Source organism: Zosterops lateralis (assembly GCF_965231275.1).
Source record: "Zosterops lateralis genome assembly, chromosome: 10".
Lineage (NCBI taxonomy): Eukaryota > Metazoa > Chordata > Aves > Passeriformes > Zosteropidae > Zosterops > Zosterops lateralis.
The window spans coordinates 1533199-1556720 of record NC_139770.1 but is presented as its reverse complement, the minus strand read 5'-3'; the positions used below and the strand labels follow the sequence as shown (position 1 = coordinate 1556720).

Sequence of the window (23522 nt, the reverse complement as noted above, 5' to 3'; positions counted from 1 at the left end):
GCGGCAGAGCCGAGGAGGAGCCCCAGGGATGGAATGAAGAAGGGAGACTCCCACCAAGCCCCTCCCGGTCCCTTCCCGTGCGGGCCCCCGCGGTGCGGACACGGAATTCCCCGAGTGCGGCCCGGTCACAGCCCCGGAGTGTGGGAACTGTGAGGAATTGGACTGGGGGGCTGAAGTGAAGGGAAAGGGGAACACACAGGGCTGGGTGGGGCACAGGGACCCTTTGGAACACGGTGTTTGGTGTTAAATATATTATTGATATAAAATTATTCCCCGGGAACTGCCTTTCATACCTGCAAAGGCTCCAGGAGCGGCTCAGACAGAGGATGAGGCTCTCTCCATGCTCTGTTTTCTTTATTTTTTGTGGAACATGCATGCTCCCTTCCAGAAACAGAGGGATTTCCAGAGAATCCACAATTTTCTGCTAAATCTCATCCCATTCCACCCCTTCCTAGGCAGGGACAGCTCCTGTGGGATGGAAAAACCTCCCAGATTTCCTTCACTGAGTTGTTTCAAAGCAGCCCAAACTAAATAACGCACAAGTCCCTCTGTGGTGTAAAATAAACCAACAGACCCCATAAATAATAAATAACTTTATTAAAGATTTGCAGTTTCAGATGCTTTTACAGAGCACAAGTTGTGCCTTACATTGGAGAACAGTCTTGGTGTGGCAAAGGGATCTGGAGGAGAATATTCACCTCTTTGAAATTGTCATTTCAAAACCCAGGATGTGCTTGTTTTATTTCACACAAAAATCCGAGTTATCGGGTGAATTTTCTATTTAACAGCAGCAGATCTCCAGGATTCCTGCTCAAATTCCAACATAGAAAACATTGCTGCTGGTAATTACTGAGAAGATTATCTAATAAATTAATTGCAGAATTCATGTTGTCTCCTGTGGATGGAAAATGGATTGAGGTCTGACTTTAAGGGGTGTCCAAACCCCCCTGACCATCATTGCTCATTAAATGGTTCAATTATTGCCATTAATATTGATCACATCAATTTATTGCCACTGATATTCCTCTAATTCAGGAAGAGACCACAAGCAAATAATTCAAATAATTATCCTTCCCTTTTTAGAGCTCAGCAAAAGTGCTGCTGATTGGGTTTGCACATTAATAAACATTAAAATTAAATAATCTGGGGAAAACTGCAATAAAATTAAATACTATTTAGAGGCTTTTTGGCCAAACAAATATTACTCTTAACTTTAAACCCTATTTTATCATACAAACAATAATTTTAAAGGCTACATTATAATGGAGCCTGGAATTTATGTAATGTTTTAATGTTATTAAATTAATTTGTGCTACTTAACATTATTTAATAACAGAAATAATTTAATTTAATAACAGAAATTCTTTCTGCTACACCACAGGGATAATTCTGTGTGGTAGAACAGGCACTGAACTCCTGGAATCCCAGGATTTTCCTGCTCTCAGGCACTGCTGGCTCTTCTAAACTCCTACAAATGTAGATTTAGGATCATTCTACCCTCAGTAAAACACAAAGAACACAGAAAGGAGAGGGGTTCCTGTATCCAGGGCTCCTTTCACGAGAAATGGTGAAATCATTCCAGTTAAACTCATTTCTCCCAGGTATTTTTCCCATGAGTAACTCCTGATCTCAGGACACTGTTATTGCTACAGGATAATTAAAACAATTAAATACTACAGACAATCCTCAAAATGGAAAATGATGGGCCAACTCCACAGAAAAAAACACAAAAGGATCAGGAATACAAATTTGACAGTTCAAGCATAGGAAATGAGGTGCAAGCACAGCTTATTAACATAAAAACTCTGATAAATTTAAAGTATTTTCATATTTCAGTATTTCCTTTCACTTCATGTTCCACCCAGGTGAGTGTGGGGGTTCTGTAACAATTTATAATATGATTTTAGAGAATAGTGTTTTATAGTGTATTCAAGTTCTATTAATTAACCTCGAAAAATCAGTAATTATTTCAGCAACCCAAAAATAAAGGAAATTTACTTTCTGTGCAAATCAAAGTGGGAAGGAGGAGCTGCAGGACCAGGCTTAGTAAAGCCTGAGGTTGGTGCAGCTGGAGCAGAACAACTCTGCAAATCCAAGCTGGTTTTCCCCAGGATTAGAGATGTTCCATAAAGTGCTTTTAGGCAGAAAGTTGTTGGGTTTGAATTCACTGAGGTTTGAAGGACGTTGAGAAGCAGGAGGAGCAAAGGCACAACACAGAACAGAGATTGGTCACAAATCCAGGTGTATTTTTATGGACACGAGCACTGAGCACCATCATCTGCTCCAGGGAATCTCCATCCCGAGGGAATGGGGAGTTATTTCTTGGAGCTCTTCAGGGGGACCTGTGTTCCTTTCACACTCAGGGTCTCCAAGGAATCTCTGGGCATTCTGGATCCTGGGGCTCCAAGTGGCTTCTCTCTGGGAAAAGAACAACAATCGTCACAATCTCCACAAAAAAAAAAAAAAAAAAGGAGGAATAAAACCTGCAGTTCCCCTGCTCCAGAACTGGATTTTCCTTCTCCTGCAGGACAGCAGTTTTTACCTTCTTGTCACAGTTTCTCTGGGACTGTAATGGGCACTTCTGGATCTTGGAGCTTCCACAGCTCCTCTGCTCCGGCAAGGCCTGAACTTCATGATCTCTTTCTGCCACTCCTGATCGAAGGTGTCAGCCTCGGCTAGAAAACAGATACAGAATTTCAAATGTTAATAAAAAGAGGAAAAAAACATTTCATGAAATCAGGGGTGTTGAGCAGTGATTTTAAACTTTGTAGCTCACAATTCTCCACATGGCCTGGAATTGTTTTTGAGGATCTATAAAAGAGAATTTGGATTTGGAGACTTTCAGTCTAAAAGTGCCTTTTATGGTATCTCAAAGGTGGAACTTCCAAATCAGAGTGTGAAACAGTCCTAAGCCCATTAATTGCCTAAAAAGACCTACATTCATCCAGGTTGATGAATTCCTGGTCCATCTCCTCATCCCCAGTCCTGGCATTCTTGGATTTTTTGATGACATGAGCCCGATCCTGAAGGTGGTGACCAATGGCAATTTTCTCCACGCCACTTTCGGAATCCTTCATTGCTTTTCTTGTCTCTCTAACCTGTGAAAAAAAAAAAAAAAAAAAAAAAAAAGGGAATTGAGTGTCCTTCCAATTAAAAATGAGGTAAAAGAGTTCACAGAATCCCAGGATGGTTTGGGTTGCAAGGATTTAAAGCCCATCAAAACACTTCCACTGTCCCAGGCTGCTCCCAGCCCTGTCCAGCCTGGCCTTGGACATTTCCAGGGATCCAGGGGCAGCCACAGCAAATCTGGGAAGAATTTCCTTCCAGTATCCCACCCAACCCTGCCCTCTGCAGTGAGAATCCACTTCCCCTTGTCCTGGCACTCCAGGCCAATGCAAAGGGAATTATTTCCTCCCCCAAGAGTTTTATATCTTTGTCACGTTTTTCCAGGCTTTTCCAACTTTCTTATTTCCTGTCTTGGCTGCAAACTCACCAACAAAACACAAATCAAGCCTGTTTTCTTTTGGCCACCAGACAGCAAGATGAAACAACACCTGAAGTTTGACTGGGTATTAATTACTAGGGGTTTAAAAATATTACAGAGCCAAGTTTCCAACTTGCTCTCCTTGGCAACAGAAAGAGCAACACCCGATGGCAAAATTCCCAATTCTTAGGCTGTGCTGTTGACTGGCTGGGAAGGCAGGCAGCCCCTTATCAGTGTCCTGGGGTATTATTAGAAGCCTTGTGATAACAGGGTGTGCTGGAGCTGGGACACATTCCCAGCCAAATCCTGCCCACGGCCTTTAGGGATCCTGTCTAGGCTTTCACAGCCCCTGCCAGCTCCACATTCCCACTCCCAGTTCCCAGCAGGATTAGACACAACAGCTGCCCCAGCTCAGGGTTATGTAAGTGCCTGGCCAAAGGGGTGCTTTGAAGGCAGGAGTTGCATAAATCAATGTCTCTCCTGGAGTTTAAGTGGACAGGAAAAGGATTTGTTACAGCAAAGAGAAGGGCACTGGAAAATTGCTGCTCTGTGCCCGGTTTTCCCAGCCTTGCATGGGTCTGTAATTTATTTTGGGGTGTACTTAAAGCATAAAATTACAGGGAGGAAATCAGACCTTTAATAAATACAGAGCAGGGTTTGAGATCCTTGTGTTCTCCTCAATTCCTAAATTTTCTTTGTGTAGTTGGGGAGAGTCAGGCTCTGCTCCCAGGGAACAGGAGGAGAGGGAACACCTCAGGCTGGGCCAGGGGAGGGACAGGGTGGGAGAGGGTGAATTAACATTGGGAAAGGGTGAATAAACATTGGAAAAGGTGAATAAACATTGGAAAAGGGTGAATAAACATTGGAAAAGGGCTCAGGTTGAACACAGCAGGAATTTCCCTGTGGAAAAGGTGAATAAACATTGGAAAGGGCTCCCAGGGAGGTCTGGAGTGCCCATCCCTGGAGTGTCCAAGGAATTCCTGGCTGTGGCACTCAGTGCCAAGGGGGGAATCAGGCACAGACTGGACTCAGCCCCACCCCAGCGATCCCAGGGTTCTGTAAAGCCCAGGAGGAGCTGCCTGCAGTCCCAGGAGCTGGGGGCAGAGGTTTGGTGTGGCTGCACTGAGCCCTGTGTGGATCCCTGCAGGACTCACCCCTCCCGGAGCCGTGCGGGTCTGGCTGGAGGCCTGGAACACCTTGGCAGGTTCATTCCCCATTTTGGAATAGGTCATCATGGAGGAGCAGCTGAAACTGTGTCCCTCGGGCTGGATGGACAGGTCATCCTACAGAGCAAGGCAGGGTCGTGAATGGGAGTGAAAACTTGTGGGGAAAAGTTATTCCTTATTTTTTATTATGGAAAATATCCCTTCGCAAAATTAACCCTCCTGGCACCACATGAAACTTCAGTTTTATCTTCAAAGAATAAAGAGAAATTATAAAACCAATATAATCTGGGCAAAACCCCTTCAAACTCCTATTATCTCCTTAAGATTAGTCCCTTTTTTTTTTTCTTGGCATTATTTTCAGAGGAATATTTGTAATAACTGGCACTCTCCAGTACAATAAATTTGAGAATAATTTTTAAAAAAACTCACAAATTTCCTCTGCATTTCCAGCATGTTGTTTCTCATGTTTGACATCATCCTGTCCATTGCAGAAAATGGATCCCCAAAATCTGCATCCTGCTTAAAAAAAAGGAGAAAAAAAAAAAAAAAGGACTACAGTTAAAACAGTCTCAACTCTCCCAGTCCTGAAGCTGCTTTTCACATGCATTTGGAACTCAAAAAGCTTTTCAGACTCCACTTCACACACAGAGAAGCCAAAATGCATCTTTGCAAAAGGAAATTGAGAGAGCTGGATTAAGATGGAGATGAAAGTGGAAGATTTGTCAAACTGGCCACAAAATGAGTTTATTTAACAAAAATGTTCACTGGATATTCAAATATCCAGTTATTTCACAAATGTGTTCATAAACTTTTTGACCTCCCCAGCTTGTGCTCTGAGAGTCCTGTATGACCCTTCAGGGCTGACATTTAAATAAATTCATTTCCACAGTTATGTACTTCAGCATTGCAAACTTCAGGCTGCATTTAAGCCCAAAATGAAGTAAAAATTAAAGGACAGAAAATCTTCAACTTATTTTTTGAGTGCAAAAAAATGGAACCCTCTGGGTAAGAACTATGGATGTTTTACAGGATATTCCAGAGCCCCCAAAGCACAGCTGGAAACCACTCCAAGCCCATTTCCAGGAAAATCCCATTTCCAGGGGCTGCTCTGCCTTACTGGGAGCAGTGGTTTTGTGTCACAAAAGTTTCCTGAGGGATTATCCCATCCATATCCAGAGGTTAAAGCCCCGGGAAGGTTTTGTTTTGTTTTTTTCCCCTGGATTTTCTAATCCCCAAGCTGCAAACAGCACCAAGAGCAGGATGATGATGCAAGCACAGAGCTCAGCCTCTGCCATGCTTTGGTTACACACAGCTTACACAGGAGCTACTCCAGGGATACTAACCCCTCTCCCAAAACCAAAACCTGCAAAGGGCATGAGGGAGAAGCTGGTGGCCTGGAAAAAGAAAAAAAAAAAAAAGGAGCAACATCTGGAATTATTATCAAGAACAGCAGAAATTACTTTTATTACAAGTAACATTTCCCATCTAATCAAAATCATTCAGGAAGGCTTTGGTAATTAATGAATTAATGAATCCCTGGAAATAATGTATTTCTACTGATGAGATTAGAAAGTGCTAAGTGCCACCACATCTAATAAATACTGATGAGGGTGTGTGAAAAGCACGGAGGGGTTGGCAAACATCTGAACCCCATGAAAACTTTTGTGCTGATTTCACACCTCAGGCCCCACCCTGCAATGCTCCGTATTCCAGTCAGGCAGCGCTGAAAGCTGATTAAAATCAACAAATCAACTAATTATCCCAGGGATAATGAGTATTCCTGCATGTGAGAGCCTGGGAAGCACAGGGGTGTTTCCAGGAACCCCAGACTGGAGTCAGGCAAGGCCTGCAGACTCTACCTGACTCCAGGACAAAACCCTTTGCAGGAACTTTAATGGAAAAAAAAAAAAAAAAAAAAAAGAATTCTCCAATTCTGGAATAGCTTTAGGAACTCTTCAGGTTTCTGCCAGGACAGATCAGGCAGAGCTGTAAATAATAATTTTTTTTTTCTCTTGATATCAAATCCTCCCCAGTAAGAGTTATTAGGGATACAAAGCTTATAAACTCTGTTTTATAAGAGTAAAAAGCCACTAAAAGCTGTTAAACATTTGCCTGATATACAAGATAATCAGATATGCCCAAAAACCCAATTAACAGTATCTCTTAACATGTTTCAGCTTGTTCCTCCTTCCCTAAAAACTGAACTGCAAACTTGTTGAAAGGAAAAACAGTTTTAATTTTGAATCCTACAGTGGCACTCTTTGAGTTGTCCCAACTGATTTGGTTCCTTTCAAAGCATTTTAAGTCCTGCTGCAATTTAATTAAACACAGAATTTCAACACTATTGATCAGTGTAAGGAATTAGAATGAAGTGTATTTGACATGGTAGCAAAGCTCCAGTTTCTCTTACACAAAAATATAATTTTAAGGGTTTAAATCCTTGGTGGAGCAGCAATTTGAGCTGATGAGGCAAAGCAATCAGTGCTGAGTCTGGTGTGACATCTGCCAGCCCTTCAGTGGGACAGGAGGAACATCCAAAACTCCTGGGAAGGGTTTGTGTGGAAAGGGAAAGGGTTTGTGTGGAAAGGGAAAGGGTTTGTGTGGAAAGGGAAAGGTTTGTGTGGAAAGGGAAAGGGTTTGTGTGGAAAGGGAAAGGGTTTGTGTGGAAAGGGAAAGGGTTTGTGTGGAAAGGGAAAGGGTTTGTGTGGAAAGGGAAAGGGTTTGTGTGGAAAGGGAAAGGGTTTGTGTGGAAAGGGAAAGGGTTTGTGTGGAAAGGGAAAGGGTTTGTGTGGAAAGGGAAAGGGTTTGTGTGGAAAGGGAAAGGGTTTGTGTGGAAAGGGAAAGGGTTTGTGTGGAAAGGGAAAGGGTTTGTGTGGAAAGGGAAAGGTTTGTGTGGAAAGCTTCCCTGGGAAGGGAAGCTCTGGAATTCTTTAGTGCTTGTCAGGAGAGCACAGAGCTCCTGGACCTTTCCCCTGGGCTGCAGGCACAGATAAAACCTTTGGGCCTCACATTTGTCCCCTGAGCTTTAAAGGTGAGCTCTGACAGCTCCTTTTTCTAAAGGAACAAACTCTGATCTGGCTTTAGGCAGCCCTGATCCAAGGCCTGAGCTCAGCAGAGGGAAGCTGATGCCCTAATGAGATGCAGTTTCTATATCTGCCAACGTTCATCCTCTATAAATACAGCTCTAGATAAGGGGTGGATATCATTGTCCTGCATGGCCAGAGCTGAAAAAACACTAATTAAACACAAATCATCAGTTTGGTAACACAGAGAAAGAAATACTAAATTTCACATCAATTTTCCCTGAGCTTTAATCCTTACAGGTTTGTATCTAAGGGAATAGTAACAATGAGCACAAATTCAGAGCATGAGGTGTTTATCCCCAACTGCAAAGGGTTTAAAATCCATGGATGGATATTCCTGAGGTGGTGAAAGCCAGGCTGGTGGAAATCAAACTGAAATAGCTGCACACAAGGGACTGAAGTGCACAAATACATCATGGAATTATGGAATGGGTTGTGTTGGAAGGGACCTGGAAAGAACCTGACCTTAAACACTTCCAGGGACAGGGCAGCCACATCCAGGCACCTTTTGATTCAAGTTAACATGAAAAGGAAATCCAAATGCAGAGAATGTGGGGCATTTTTAATGCCTTTCACTGACACAAACATTCAATGTGTTCTATTTATGAAAGCCAGCAGTGGATAAGTGATCAGTTTGTTCATCAGATGTTGTCTAATGTTCAGTGCTGTTCAATAATCAGTAAAAGCCAGACTCTGATCAGCCCTGACAGATGTTTAGCAGAGATAAGGAATGAAGGAATCATTCAGGTTTCCCTGAGGGATGAAGCAGCTGCCAGGAGCAGATCCAGGTCTGTTTGCCATGCCTGGAGCTCAGGGATGTCACTGTAGGACAGGAAAAACTCCAAATACTTCAGAAAGCAAAAAGCATAGAAAAAGAAGCTTTACTTCCTAAATTCTTACTACCTTTTATAAGGTGTTCTGATACAGACTTTAAACGATTGGGGTGAATAGAAATGATACTTTTCTAATACCATTGGTTAAACTGGAGAAACAGCAAAAAAAGCCAGGGATACTGGTAAGAGAGGGTTAGACTAGACAAAGGCAGATACAACCAGTATGGTTAATTCTATGAAGTCCCCCTATTTCATCTGAAATGGCAGGTTCTATACTCTTTCAGAGGTTCTATACTCTTTCAGATAATTTACAAATACGGACACATTTCCATTGGCACACAGCAGAGGAAAAAACGTAAACACACATTGTTTGGTTCACCTTTAAGGTGCCTTACACCTGTATATTAACAATTCTATCCAATTTAACACCCTATTATCTTTCCCAAACACCTTAATATCTAACTCTAACTACACCACAACTAACTGAATTTTTTTTTTTTTTGCTGTGTCACAGACCTTGGACCCCAATTTAAGCCTCAGGTTATGCCTCAGTCAAGGTAGTTCAATATCTATATATAAAGTCCTGATAAGAGAGGGTTAGACTAGATAAACAGATATGACCAGTATGGTTAATTCTACAAAGTCCCCCTATTTTATCTAAAATGGCAGGTTCTATACTCTTTCAGAGGTTATATACTCTTTCAGATATTTTACAAATACACACACATTTTCATTGGCAAGGTAGTTCAATACCTATATATATAAATCATATTTTCTTTCCCTAAAAAAATTTCAGCAACAAGCAAACACCAGCTGGACAAAGATAAATTTGAGAAGAAGCTCTGCTGAGGAACTTTTCCTTGGGGAGAAGCTGAGGAACTTTTCCTTGGGGAGAAGCTGGCACAGGATGAATTCCCTGATCCCTGGGGGGTCACTCACCCTGCGGGCGCCCCTCGGGGCCCCCCGCGCCTCCTGCAGGGCTCCCCCCGGGCGGTGCCGGGCCTCGGGCAGCCGCGGCAGCGGGTCCCGCCCCAAGGGCTCCGAGAAACTCCTCATCATCTGCCTCATGTGCTCCTGGTGGGCGGCGAACGGATCCCTGCACGGACAGACAGACACACAGACACACACTGGGGTTAGAACCGTGAAAATTCTGCACTCGCGGTGCTAACGAGCATTAATTCCCCAAGAAAACTCTGAATTTCACCATAGAGAAAGATCCAAAATTCAATAACACAGCTAAGATTATCAGTTTAAACTTAGTTTTTATTTTAAACTTAGAATTTAAAGCTTTAGAATATAATAATATATATAATATAGCATATAATATATATAATATATTAATATTATATATTATATAGTGCAATAAAGGTTTCAAAACGATAATTATATATATATAGCACAATAAAAGTTTCAAAACTAAATCTATTCCTTCTTCTTTCATCTTCTTCTTCTTCTAGGTCTAAGCAATGTTTTGTAATTAGATAAAAAAGTCCACACTGCGAGCCATGAGTAGTTAGTTATAAAGTTAAAAGTAATTTATATGTTGTTTCTTAATTAGACAGTTTGTCCTTAAAAAGATAAGGATATTTTTTTCTCCTTGTAGAGAAAAATGAGACTCTGTTTTTAGTTTGTTGATTTAAAGTGTTGTAGAATCCACAGATTGTGAGAGTGTAAACTTTTCATACAAATGAACACTTCCCATGGAAATGAACAACCAATAATCAGTAAAACTTCCTATACAAATGAACACTTCCCATACAAATGAACATTTCCCATACAAATGAACACTTCCCATGGAAATGGACATTTCCCATACAAATGAACATTTCCCATGGAAATGAACAACCAATAACCAGTAAAACTTCCCATGGAAATGAACATTTCCCATACAAATGAACACTTCCCATGGAAATGAACACTTCCCATGGAAATGAACATTTCCCATACAAATGAACATTTCCCTGGTTCATTTCCTCCTCCCATCTCATTTTCCTCTTTGCTCTCCCACTGAAAATCACTTTATCACCACGAACAGTCACTTCCCAGGTGTGTTAATTCAGGTTTCACACACCTCATTCTCCTTCCTGCCAATTCCTGGCCCTCCCAAACCCTCCAGGACACCCCGGAGGAGAAGCTCCAGCCTGGTCCTGACTTTTCCCTGCCCTGTTATCTCCTGCCCAGCTTTCCTGCTCCCCACCCTTATCTCCAGCCCGGCCAAAAGCAGTTCCCACATTTGATCCTGTGCCAAAGTCACATTTAATGTTTATTTTTTTTCCCTTTCGAGTGAAAAAGACAAAGGTGAGGTTGGATTAATTTTGAAATAAGGGAGTTTTAAACACAAAAATATTCCTTTAAGCTACACCCAGAGAGGTTTGGTTATCCAACACCTGGAGCTCCTCAGTACCAGGGACAGGGAAATCAGATACAAACTTGAGGCTCAGGGACAGAAGAAAAGGCCCCAATTCCCAATTTTAGGGAGTAATCCATATACAGAATTAATGCTGTCAAGCCTCAAAAGAAACACCCCGATTTTGTTATGATCTGGAGCAGGGTAAAACCAATGGAAAGGGAACAGAAAATCCATCTGGAAGGCAAAGTTCCCAAGGAATTAAACCTGGGTGGGTCCAAGGAGTGAAACTCCAACCAGAATTCCAAGAGGAGAACAGAGATCCACAAAGTCTCTGCAGGGTTTAAGATCCTTCTCCAAACACAGATTTTATGGGATGGCAGCAGGTGGAGGACACTCGAATTTAACAATTATTGACTTAAATATGAGCTTTTTTTTGAGGGGAAGATACTTTTGATGAGAAGGATGTGATTTTTGTTATAGCATAAAAGTGATGAGGACAAAGTGAGGGGCTCACAGGGTTTTGCACACCAAATCTGTGCCCTTTGTGTGTTAAATTATTTTAAAAATTCAATTTTGGATGGAGACAAACAATTAATATATTTATTATAATATATATATAAATTATAAATAATAGATATTTTTATAAAATATCTATATTTTATAATATATACATTACCTATATATTTTATATATAATAAATATATATAATAAATTATAAATTATATATAAATTATAATTTATATATAATAAATATATATTTATCAATATATAAAAATTATAAATAATAGATATTTTTATAAAATATCTATATTTTATAATTTATATAGTCTATATATTTCTATAATAAATATATAATAAATTATAAATTATATAAAAATTATAATTTACATAATAAAGATATATAATATATTTATTATTATATATAAAATTTATAAATAATAGATATTTTTATAAAATATCTATATTTTATAATATATAGTCTATATATTTTTATAATAAATATATAATAAATTATAAATAAATTATATATAAGTTATAATTTATATATAATAAATATATATAATATATTTATTATTATATCTATTATAAATAATAGATATTTTTATAAAATATCTATATTTTATAAAATATAGATATTATCTATAAATAATAGATATAAAGAATAGATATTCCAGCACTCTGCACTAACAGAACTTTGTCTAATATTAACCTGACCCTCACCTGACATTAAACACTCAAATATAACATTACTGCTTCCTTCAGTGCATGAAAAATCACTTCTAGAACAATAAATTCCACTTACTACTTTTATAAACTATACTTTGCATTAGATGTAGGGGATTTTATTAAATATTAGATTTTTTTTTCCCACTCAGGAAGTTGTGTAAGGCTGCAGAGAACTCCTGGCACAATAAACTGAAGGGAATTGAATGCAGAGTGTGGAGCTGGCAGAGAAAACATAATTCCTGCAGGGTGCAGGGTGTCAGGGCTGGATCCAGCACCTCGGCCTGAGGGAATGAGTGATCGCTGCCTCCCTGGGACAGCTGCTCACCAAACTCTCTCCTTAGGAGGCAGCCGGAGCCTATTATGACACTATTTTGGAAATCTAATCTTCTCTGAGGTAATCAGCTCAATTCCTTCACTTCTATGCAAAGCAGACTGATGAGGACAGTGCTGAGAAAATGAGTCTCAATTTCCAGCTCAGCTTTCACACACACTCCCTGCCTCCACCTCCTACAATAACAAAGAATAAATTAGTAAATAAGCAATTATTATTTTAGACCTGATTTCTATTATTATTTTAATTTCATGCAGAGGATTTGCATAGAGGAGTTTCCTCATGAGTTGTTACAACAGCAGGAATATTCCTAGAAGCCAAGAGTGGCACAGCTTTGGGAATTCTCCTGGAATGTGCTGCAGATCAGCAGGAGACTCTCCTTTAAGCACAGAGCCAGAGCTCCTGGTAACCAGGAGATGCAGACAACAAACCACATCACAGGCCTGCTGCTCTCCCCTCCTCACCCTCCCCTTATCTCGGCTGCTAATTAAATCCCTCAGAGTTTTTTTAGAGATTTAAACTAATTATGGAGGCTCCTCAGAGTGCTCTGATCCCATCTGCATCCACTACAAATTATAGTTTTTGACCAAAGACGTGAAATGGGGCCAGAGCAGGTAATTCAGCAGCTCTGGATGAGGGGAGAAGCATTTGCAGCACTCATTGCTTACATTTAGAGTCCTACAGGGAATAAAGTGAGATTCCCACAGGGAATAAACTGACCTCAGGGTTGAATACACAGAACAGTGTGCTCACGGTATGGAAATAGAATTTCAGAATAGTTTGGGTTAGAAAGGACCTTAAGATGATCCTGTCCCACCCCTACCATGGGCAAGGACACCTTTCCACCATCCAAACCCCATCCAACCATCAACAATTCCAGGGAAGAGAATTCTGGACAACCTGTGCCTCACAGGGAGTAATAAAACCCCTCAATCTGCTGAGATAAAGCACCACGGGAAATGGGCACAGGGAGACAATTTGCCATCGGTGCTCTCACACACACATTGGTGAAGTTTTAAGTGAAGAACACCCGGTGTTCTGAGCACTGAGAAGAGTTCACAGCCAGCCTGTGGCTAAAAGTGATTAATTAAACACGCACACAAATCCCGATGAGCCGCACTACCCACGACCTGTAGCTGGGAAATCGAAGAGCAAACAAACCCAGGAATCTCCAGCCAAGGAGGTGAATCTCCCCTCTGTACGAGACGCGGATTAAAATGAAACCCTTCCCTGCTGAGAGGGGAGGCGGACTGCAGTCTCCGCTACTGAACCTCGCTGGGGACGTTTAACCCCTGCCCGGCTTTGGGGGCTCGGGCGGGACAAGGGGCGGTTAAACGGCCCCGGCAGCGACCCCTTTAAACCGCCCCGAAACCGGTCCTGACACCTGTACCGACCCCTTTAACCCCCCCTCCGATCCTTTAACCCGCCCTGATCCTTTAAACCGCCCCGAAACCGGTCCTGACACCTGCCCTGAACCTTTAACCCACCCCGGTCCTGACAACTGCATCGATCCCGGTCCTTTCCACCTGCCCAGATCCCTTTAACCCTCCCTGGTCCTTCTACCTCTTCCGACCCTTTTAACCCGCCCTGATCCCTTTATCCCGCCCCGATCCTGATCCTTTCCACCTGCACCCGATCCCTTTAACTCTCCCCGGTCCTGACACCTGTCCTGACCCCTTTAACCCGCCTCAATCCCATGTTCTTCCACCCTCCCCGATTCTTTTACTCAGCACTGACCCCATGTCCTTCCACCCCATGTCCTTCCCCCCTCACCGGCCCCCGGCGCTGCCTCAGCCAACGGTCCATGTGGGTCCCCACCCCGCCCGCCCGTTTCCAGCCCCGGGCGGTCTGTCAGAGCCCACCGCCGCCTCAGCCCCGCTCAGGGCCGATCCCCCGCCGTGTCCCGGAGCCGCCCGCCCCTCACCTGAAGAAGGGATCGTCCTCGAAGCACCTGCCGAGCCCCCCGAACATGGCGGCGGCCACAGCGCTCTGCGCGCCCCCCGCCCCGCACGGCCCCTCCTCACCGCTCCGCCCCGCCCCTCCCGCTGACGTCATTTCACTCGGCCGTTCCTATTGGCCGGCGAGCCGAGAGGGGCGGGGCTCCCTCAGCGCGCGCCGCCGTTGCCGTGGCGACCGCGGGGGAGTGGGGGGGCGCGCTCCTGAGGGGAAGCAGGAAATTCGGGGAAAATTCGGGGAAAATTCCGGGAAATTCGGGAATTTCGGGAAATTCAGGAATTGCGGGAATCGCGGCTTCGCTGCCCCTCCCGCAGCCCCGGGTGTGCGCCCCGCTCCTGGGCAGAGTGAGGCGGGGACAGGCCCGCCCTCAGCGCGGCCGCGGCCCGTCCCACCACCCGGAGATTATTTTAAAAAGAATTCTGCTTTTTTTCCGGTAGATGGCAGTCAAATAAAGCTGCGGGTGGAAGGTGGGAAAGCAGTGAAGGATCTGTGAGCAGTTATTCCAGGGAAAGAGCCGTGAGGAGGGAGCGGGATGGGGCAAGGCCGGGGATGAGGATCAGGGTTTCAGGGCACATCCCCTTCCCAAGGCCCTGAAACAGGTTATAAAAGTGAATCAAATCGCTCCCCTGCCCTGATTTGGGTTAAATTACAATTCAACAGGGAAAAGGAGCTCTTGGTTTTAGCAGGAAGAAGCAGGGAAAGGGAAAACCCCACCAGAAAACCTTCGGATTATTGGCCAGAGGGAGGGTTCAGTAAAAACATGGATTTGGGAGATATTTCCTAGATTGAATCATGGAACGTTTTGAGAGGATGAAGTTCCAGGAGCAAGAAATGATTATTAATTTCCCATTTTCCTGGATCATGTGGAGAATCTGAGGGCTGCAATGATTGTTCCTTTCCCATTTTTCCTGGATCCTGAGCAGGATCTGAGGAATGAACATTGCACTGATTATTAATTTCCCATTTTCCTGGATCCTGTGCAGAATCTGAAGGCTGCAATGATTTTCCTTTCCCATTTTTGTGGATCCTGAGCAGGATCTGAGGAATAAACATTGCACTGATTGTTCCTTTCCTGTTTCTCTGGATCCTGTGCAGGATCTGAGGGATGCACTGGTTATTAATTATTAATTTCCCATTTTTGTGGATCCTGTGCAGGATCTGAGGGATGACCATTGCACTGATTATTAATTTCCCATTTTCCCTGGATCCTGAGCAGAATCTGAGGGTTGCAATAATTTTCCTTTCCCATTTTCCTGGATCCTGAGCAGGATCTGAGGGATGCACTGGTTATTAATTATTAATTTCCCATTTTTGTGGATCCTGAGCAGGATCTGAGGGATGACCATTGCACTGATTATTAATTTCCCATTTTCCCTGGATCTGCAATAATTTTCCTTTCCCATTTCTCTGGATCCTGAACAGGATCTGAGGAATGAAGGATGCAATGATTGTTCCTTTCCCATTTTTCCTGGATCCTGAGCAGGATCTGAGGGATGCACTGATTATTAATTATTAATTTCCCATTTTCCCTGGATCCTGAGCAAGATCTGAGGGATGAACATTGCACTGATTATTAATTTCCCATTTTTGTGGATCTTGAGCAGGATCTGAGGGATGAACATTGCACTGATTATTAATTTCCCAATTTTGTGGATCCTGAGCAGGATCTGAGGGCTGCAATGATTGTTCTTTTCTCATTTTTCTGGATCCTGTGCTGGATCTGAGGGATGAACATTGCACTGATTAATAATTTCCCATTTTCCCTGGATCCTGAGCAGATTCTGAGGGCTGCAATAATTTTCCTTTCCCATTTCCCTGGATCCTGAGCAGATTCTGAGGGCTGCAATAATTTTCCTTTCCCATTTCCCTGGATCCTGAGCAGATTCTGAGGGCTGCAATAATTTTCCTTTCCCATTTCCCTGGATCCTGAGCAGGATCTGAGGGCTGCAATAATTTTCCTTTCCCATTTCCCTGGATCCTGAGCAGGATCTGAGGGCTGCAATAATTTTCCTTTCCCATTTCCCTGGATCCTGAGCAGATTAAAAGATTTCTGGAAGGAACTCCTCGTGCTCCTCAGCCTGGAGGGCATCTCCACTGAGATTAATGATGTCTGCCTTAATAGAAGAAAACTTTGCATAAATGAGATCGTGCTTTCTGCTGAAACCTGCCAACTCTTATTCATTTGCAGTAAATATTATCTTTAATTAAAAGTTTTAAGGTGTCTTGTTCCCGAGCTAATGAGATCTACAGTGATTTCCCTTAGGAATTAATTTACCTTCTTAATTCTCATTCCTTTTGGTGCTGGGAGTGTTTAAATGTGCTCCAGACTTCAGAGCTTTTGTGGAGCACGTTGAGCCAGAACAAAAGGTCATTTTGCCATATTGATGTTTTGTTGGTATTTGTAATTCCCTTGTTCTCTCTCCATCCCAAAGATTCCTGCCCCAAACATTTCCTTCAACCCCTGAGTTCCTCTTCACTCCTCATGCTGAGATTTTTTTTTTCTACAGTCATTTCCCTTTGGGTTTGTGTTTTCTCCAGAGTAAAAATCAATTTTTGATTGACTCTGATCAACTTTTTATATAAAATACACTCAAATCTGTGGGAAATGGTGCAACTGCTGAAAAATACAGAATATTTCTGCCTTTCTGGGAAATCATCCACTCGAATTCCTCTCCAAGGATGATTTTGAAGCAGCAGAGATGTTTTAACACTTGGAGGTGAAAATTGCATTTCTGAATATGTGTTTGAATGGGGAAAGTGCCAAACTGGGCTGGGAGAACTGGACACAATGCTGCTGGCATTGATTAATTAATTAATAATTACTATTAATTAATTAGTAGAACTAAATGACAAGGTTCCCTTCTTTTAAAATAAACAGTAAATTTCTAAGGAAATGCCTGCTTTGTGCACACAAAGAAGAAACCAAAAGAAAAGGAAGAATTAATGCTCCTTAGCTCATTATCAGCAGATTCTCCTGCTGAAATCCAATCTGAGTCTCCTCTGAAGATCCTGGATTTGACAAGGTTTAAAAGTTGGGGAATTAATTACCCTAATGAAGGAAATAATGGAGCAATCAGAGCCAAATGCTGATCAGAGGTGGTTTTGTTCTGATGAAATATAAAATATAAAATTCAGGACTCTGCTGTCAGCCTTACCTGGATAGTATTTTAAATAATTTAATTTAAATAATATTTAAAATTATGAACCATATTTTATATAAGATTCCAACCAGAGCAAGACAATTCCTCCTTTCTATAGGAAAAAAATTTCAATTTATTTTACTATTATTCAATTTTTTTCTTCATTTCCCACCCAACAACTTGTGACAGAAAACCTCCCCACGTCCTCTCTTGGTTTATAATTAAGAAATATCCCCTAAAAACTGTCCCTGTGTGTGTGGAACTGATAAAAGGAGTCACTCAGAGGCTGCAGGAACTCCTAACCCTGAACTTGCAGCACCAAAAAAGGGGAACAAACACATTTTGGGGCCTGGGCTGGGCTATAAATAGAGCTGTCACCAGCTCATGCAGGCTGCTGATGAGCTCCCTTTTATAGCTCAGCTTCCTCCAGCCCTCACAAATTAAAATTCTCAATTAAGGAGGAGCTAATAATTAATGCTGCCAGGGCAGAAAATGTTCTCTGAGAGCAGGAGGGTCCTCAGGTTGTGTCGTGGGTGTTCTGAGACTCCTGTGCCTCAGCAAAGTGGGAAAATTGGAATTTTTTGGTGGGTTTCTTTGAGGGAGCTGAGAATTGGTGACAAAAATTAATGTAAAATATCAATCTGAGCACAGAACAGCAATAACTGCAGGGATTGTCTGGAATTAGCTGGGATTCTCCTGGGGGGTTTCTTTAGGATTTCCCCAGTGTTTGTTTCCTGGGTGTTTGGTGAGGAACTGTCAGAGTGTCCCCAGACAGCCCAATTCATCCCCAAAACACCCAGAAAAAGCTTTTGGTGTTTTTAAAAACTACTGGGATGATGTTTTTTAAATCATCTCCACAGCAATGATCCATTGAAGAGTTCCTGAGGTTTGGGCTTTAATGAATTCTTGAATTTCCCATCCTGTGAAGCAGCATTTTTTAAAATAAGCCCTAATTCTGTGACTTTTATCTTCTCCTCTCAGCTTTGTTCAGCAGAGTAGAAACTGAGGCACAAAAATATTCTGTAAAAACACCACGACCCCAATGGCTCCAGTGGGAATCCCATCACTGACTCCAGGATTTGATCCAAACTTTTAATTTGTTCAAACTCTGTGGCAGTAATTGGTGATGGATAAAACCTTGGGGAGCACCAGGAATTCTGATCCTGAGCTGCAGCTCTTTGCCATTCCCAAATCACCAAAAAAATACCTGTTGAACATCTTTGGGATGACAGAAAATTCCTGAAATCCTGGAAACTTCTCTGGGAGGGAGGGAAAAAATTCCTGCTCCAGCAGTGGGTGAGGAGAGGGAAAAAACACTTGGATTTTGGTGCTGCCTTCAGGGACAGCAACAGTGGGAAGCCTCTGATGCCTCTCCAAAGCTGGAGAGACACCAGGAGAGAAATCCTGGGATTTTGGGTGGAATTGTGGAGGTTTTTCCCCAGGGAAAATCCGTTTCAGGTTAATAATGGTGGAGATCATCAAAAGTGAGCCCAGGTTTGGCCATAGCCTCAAGCTGGAAAATCAGAGAAAAATACAGAATAGATTAAAAAAAAAAAAATCCCACCTGCTTGATTTATTTAGGGCTTCCAGGAGCCCTTTTCCATAGGGATCCAAATCCAAAGTTTTCCTGGTTCTGGCAGCAGGTGAAGGCACTTTGAGTCCCTGGTTTAAAACCTGTGCCCAGTTCAGGCCTCGCTGTGTTTGTTCCAAAGGGTTCTCCTGCCTCAGGCTGCAGCTAAAAACTCCTCCTGCTGCTTCAGCAGATCTCATTAATTCCATGTTCCAATCGGGCCTGGACAAACTGAGTGTTCTCAGTGCACAAGTTATCACAACATCGAGTTACCAGCTCAGGTTCTGGCTGATCTCACAGCGAGGCCAAGGATTAATTGTCAGTTCTAATCAGCCAGGAGAGGTTTCACTGCTCAGTTGAGGAAAAAAACAAAACAAAACAAACCCAGCTTTTATTACACCATTATTAATGACATTTCTTGCAGCTCCAAACTTGCAAACATTTAGCTTTGCTTACCCAGCTAGTGAGAGACAGCAGACTTAGTAAAAATGGGGATTTTCCAGGTATTTTGGGGAAAATGGGAGCACCTGGGGGCCCTGCTCTGTTCTGTGCCCAGCAGTGTCAGAGCAAGGCTGGAGAAAAGCTGAGAGGACTCAGACAATCAGGGCTCCATCCCCAGCAGCTCCAATTTCAATTCCCAGGTGTCCTCACTCCTTCCAGCTCCTCTCCAGGTGGGCTCAGAGCTGCTCTGCAGTTTGCAGAGGTTTAAAGTGTATTTTTGGTGGGGTTGTGCTGTTCCAGAGGTGACTTCAGGCCACAGGTGACATCAGATTCTGCCAAAGCAGCTGGTGAGGAGCTGTTGGTAAATGTCAGATAAAAGCAAGGACTGCAGGGAGATGTGTAAGAACATGGAAATTAATATTTCATTTAAAGAGCTCTTCAGGTCCCAGTTGCCCTGTTCAGGAATTGGTACAAGGCCTGGAATAAGATGAGAATTTGTAATAAAATACTACTAAATTCACTGGTACAGAATCCTGGAATGGTTTGGGTGGGAAGGAATTAAAAAACATTTAATTCCCACCCTGCCACGAGCAGGGACACCTCCCACTGTCCCAGGGGCTCCAACCCCAGTGTCCAACCTGGCCTTGGGCACTGCCAGGGATCCAGGGGCAGCCACAAGTTCTCTAGGAATTCCATCCAGCCAGGAATTCCTTCCTAATATCCCATCCAGCCCTGCCCTGGACAGTGTGAAGCCATTCCCTGTGTCCTGTCCCTCCATCCCTTGTCCCCAGTCCCTCTCCAGCTCTCCTGGAGCCCCTTTAGGCCCTGGAAGAGGCTCTGAGCTCTGCCTGGAGCTTCCCTTCCCTTCCCTTCCCTTCCCTTCCCTTCCCTTCCCTTCCCTTCCCTTCCCTTCCCTTCCCTTCCCTTCCCTTCCCTTCCCTTCCCTTCCCTTCCCTTCCCTTCCCTTCCCTTCCCTTCCCTTCCCTTCCCTTCCCTTCCCTTCCCTTCCCTTCCCTTCCCTTCCCTTCCCTTCCCTTCCCTTCCCTTCCCTTCCCTTCCCTTCCCTTCCCTTCCCTTCCCTTCCCTTCCCCTCCCCTCCCCTCCCCTCCCCTCTCCCCAGCCCTGGAGCAGCTCTGGAGCCTCCTCTGGTCTCTTTGGTGTGCTCAGAGCCCCTGGAATGTGGGATCAGGGCTGGAGGCTGAGCTCACCCTGCTGGAGGCACCGAGGGTTCAGCTCCCGCCACCTGCAGCCACCTGGTGTCCCCTGGGTGACAATTCCAGGGTGACTCAGGGGCCCATCCCCAGTGTCCCCACCCGGCCCAGCCACTGCTCCTCATCCCAACAGGGAGAACCAAACCAGGCAAAGCCGCCCCAAACCCAAACTACAAGTGGGGAACGTTTTCAATCCCAGTAAATTGTGTTTTTAGGATTTAGTGTCGCTCTCAAGCTGAGGAGCCTCCAGAGCCCCCTCCAGCCCCGGGTTCAGGGCCAGGTTCCAGCTGATCCCTCCTCAGGGAGGTTTCTAAAATAACTAAAAATAACTCTAAATATAACTCCCTCCTTGTGAGCTGCCAAAGGGGAGCTGTCAGCACACAGGGGCTGGGTTTGGGTTTCAGCTGGGGCTGGGGATCACCAGGGCTGCCCTCTGGAGTGACTGCAGCAGGAGGAGCAACAGCTCATCTCCTGCCTGGGGGGGTTTGCTCTGACAGCACCAAAACCTTCCTGAAATACTGCAACAGAAATAATGAGAGCTGGTGGAACCCTGGAGGCTGAAAATTTTAAGTTTAAAAAAAAAAAAAATTTAGGTTTTCTGTGCTAAAAGGTGCTGACCCCTCAAGGAAGCACCACATTTGACCTGAGAGTGTGGAAAAGGCTCCCAAAATTGAATGATAGAACTGGGATTTTTGTGTGCAGTTTGAATAGAAGTGGGTGGTACCACAGGGTGAAAAAATTAGATTTAAGATTTTAGTATATAGAAATAAATATGCAGCAAGGTGGAGGATTTAGGGCATTGTCTGAGTCCTTTTTCTTCTTGGTTTTGGGTGGTTTTCTGTGACTGAGTGGAAAACGTTCTGCCCTGTGGGCTCCGTGTTTCCAGTGATGTTTGGAATATTTCAGTGCATTTTCCATCCAGCTGTGATTATCTAAATGTTATTTCCATTTTATTTCCAGTTTTTGTTCCCACCTCTCCTCCAGCAGATTTAGATGTTGATTAATAAACAATAAATAAACAAACTCGTGTTTATTAATCTAATACCTTAAATCTATTTACAGCCTATTGTAAGGTTTTCTAATATTCTACAGGGCTGAAAATAAAAAAGGAATAATTTTCCATCCAATAAAAGCACTAAAAGTATCCAACACAATGTGTGAAAAGAGGAATTTACACCAGGACCTTCCATGGACATCAAACAGTTTTTTATTTTCTATGAAAGAAACATAAAAGGTGATTAGAAAACACAGCAATGACAAATATTTACCATTGGAAAATGCTGAAATGAAACAAGGGAAACGAATTTTTCCTCCCCTTTTTTCTGCAGACAAAGTTCTTGGGATGTTTTGCTGCAGGATAAAATCAAACTAACACTTCATAAAGGAAGTAAAAATGTGTCAGAATGCAAATTCAATACATTTTTCTTTTACATCCAGGATCTAAAATTAAAAAAAAAAAAAAAAAAAAAAAAAAAAAAAAAAAAAAAAAAATAAGAAAACCAAAGTCCATTTCCAGAGTCAGCCTCCATTTCTTATCACCACAGATCTGAGAACCTGCAGAAATAATCCCAAAAAAAGGGAATTCTGATGCTGGGGAGCTCCAGTGAGGCCCATCCAGAGGTGGGGCTGTTCTCTCCTCTCCTCATGTGAGTTCCCTCCCAGCTTTGCTGAAGAAATCCTTTTATTTTTGATTTATTTCATTTGCTTGATCTCCTGCACTCGGATGGACGATGGGGAGCTTTTTGTGGGAGTTGATCCAGGCTAAATTCAGGTGTTCGGACTAAACTTTGATTATTTGAAAGTCTCACTTGACCCAAAGGAACTCCATGGGCTGGGAGCAGCCACTGCCCAGAGCCTGGTGTGTGAAAATTCCACAATTTGGTAATTGGAGCAGGACAAAAAAATTCCTGGTTTTTCAGGTGGAGCAGGACAGGACGGCCCTGGTTATCCAGGGGAACCAGGACAGAAATTTCCTGGTTTTTCAGGTGGAGCAGGGCAGAAAAGTATTGGTTTTTCAGGGGAACCAGGATAGAACATCCCTGTTTTTTCACAGGAATCAGGACAGACCATTCCTGGCTATCCAGGGAAACCAGTGCAGGATATTCCTGTATTTTCAGGTGGAGCAGGACAAAAATTCCTGTTTTTTCAGGTGGAGCAGGACAGAACATCCCTATTTTTTCACAGGAATCAGGACAGGACATTCCTGTTTTTTCAGGTGGAGCAGGACAGGAAAGTCTTGGTTTTTCAGGAGAACCAGGACAGAACATCTCTGGTTATCCAGGTGGAGCAGGACAGAAAATTCCTGGTTATCCAGGGGAACCAGGGCAAGATATTCCTGGTTTTTCAGGTGGAGCAGAACAGAACAGTTTTGGTTATCCAGGAGAACCAGGACAGAAAATTCCTGGGTTTTCAGGTGGAACAGGACAGACCATTCCTGGTTATCCAGGGGAACCAGGGTAGGAAAGTCTTGGTTTTTCCCAGGAATCAGCACAGACCATTCCTGTTTATCCAAGTGAAACCCTCCCTACCTGCACAGCTCATCCCAATCTCTCTGAGAGCCAAAAGGAAGAGCTGGGGGCAGGAATTGCTGCTGCTGCTGGAGCTCTCAGGCCACGGGGCTCCCCATCAGCCTCTCCTGGCGCAGAGCCACCAACCTCTGGAACCATTTCTCCTCCGCCTGGGCCTTCTCCATGAACAGCTGGGCACAGGGACAGAAACACCATCACAAAC

The 23522-nt window shown here is 43.4% G+C and overlaps 2 protein-coding genes and 1 long non-coding RNA gene across 7 annotated transcripts in view; 1 reads left to right on the top strand and 2 right to left on the bottom strand.

Moving 5' to 3' along the window:
- Positions 1–578: 578 nt before the first annotated feature.
- On the bottom strand, positions 579–14495 carry MLF1 (myeloid leukemia factor 1). Of its 3 annotated transcripts, none has more exons than XM_083868629.1 (8): positions 14399–14495; positions 9506–9662; positions 5994–6044; positions 5080–5166; positions 4639–4767; positions 2939–3098; positions 2543–2675; positions 579–2418 (listed from the first exon to the last, which is right to left on the bottom strand). In XM_083868629.1, exons 1-8 carry the CDS (start codon positions 14443–14445, stop codon positions 2316–2318), a joined length of 867 nt encoding a protein of 288 aa, XP_083724755.1. In that variant the 5' UTR covers positions 14446–14495; the 3' UTR covers positions 579–2315. The 3 variants fall into 3 exon arrangements, with proteins under 3 accessions (XP_083724755.1, XP_083724756.1, XP_083724757.1); XM_083868630.1 differs by lacking the exon at positions 14399–14495 and adding an exon at positions 10638–10657; XM_083868631.1 differs by lacking the exon at positions 5994–6044.
- Positions 14496–21907: 7412 nt separating this feature from the next.
- On the top strand, positions 21908–23334 carry LOC310913463. The gene is made up of 3 exons (XR_014590823.1): positions 21908–22884; positions 22916–23205; positions 23239–23334. It is a non-coding gene; the product is annotated as an uncharacterized lncRNA (long non-coding RNA).
- The window catches only part of RSRC1 (arginine and serine rich coiled-coil 1), a 109517-nt gene continuing 108960 nt past the window's right edge, over positions 22966–23522 (bottom strand). For 2 of the 3 annotated variants that reach the window (XM_083868896.1, XM_083868897.1), the window contains exon 11: positions 22966–23490. In XM_083868896.1, the coding sequence (XP_083725022.1) occupies positions 23398–23490 (93 nt within the window). In that variant the 3' untranslated portion in view covers positions 22966–23397. The remainder of the gene's footprint in view (positions 23491–23522) is intronic. The other variant, XM_083868895.1, reaches the window with a different exon arrangement.

What these genes read in the sequence shown, in the direction of transcription:
- MLF1 (XM_083868629.1), bottom strand. Translation starts at nt 14,445, where the DNA reads ATGTTCGGGGGGCTCGGCAGGTGCTTCGAGGACGATCCCTTCTTCAG. An exon ending in CCCCGAGGGGCGCCCGCAGG is followed by an intron (nt 6,045 to 9,505) that starts GTGAGTGACCCC and finishes TTCTTTTTCCAG; the next exon opens with GCCACCAGCTTCTCCCTCAT. An exon ending in GTTTTGGTTTTGGGAGAGGG is followed by an intron (nt 5,167 to 5,993) that starts GTTAGTATCCCT and finishes TTTTTTAAGCAG; the next exon opens with GATGCAGATTTTGGGGATCC.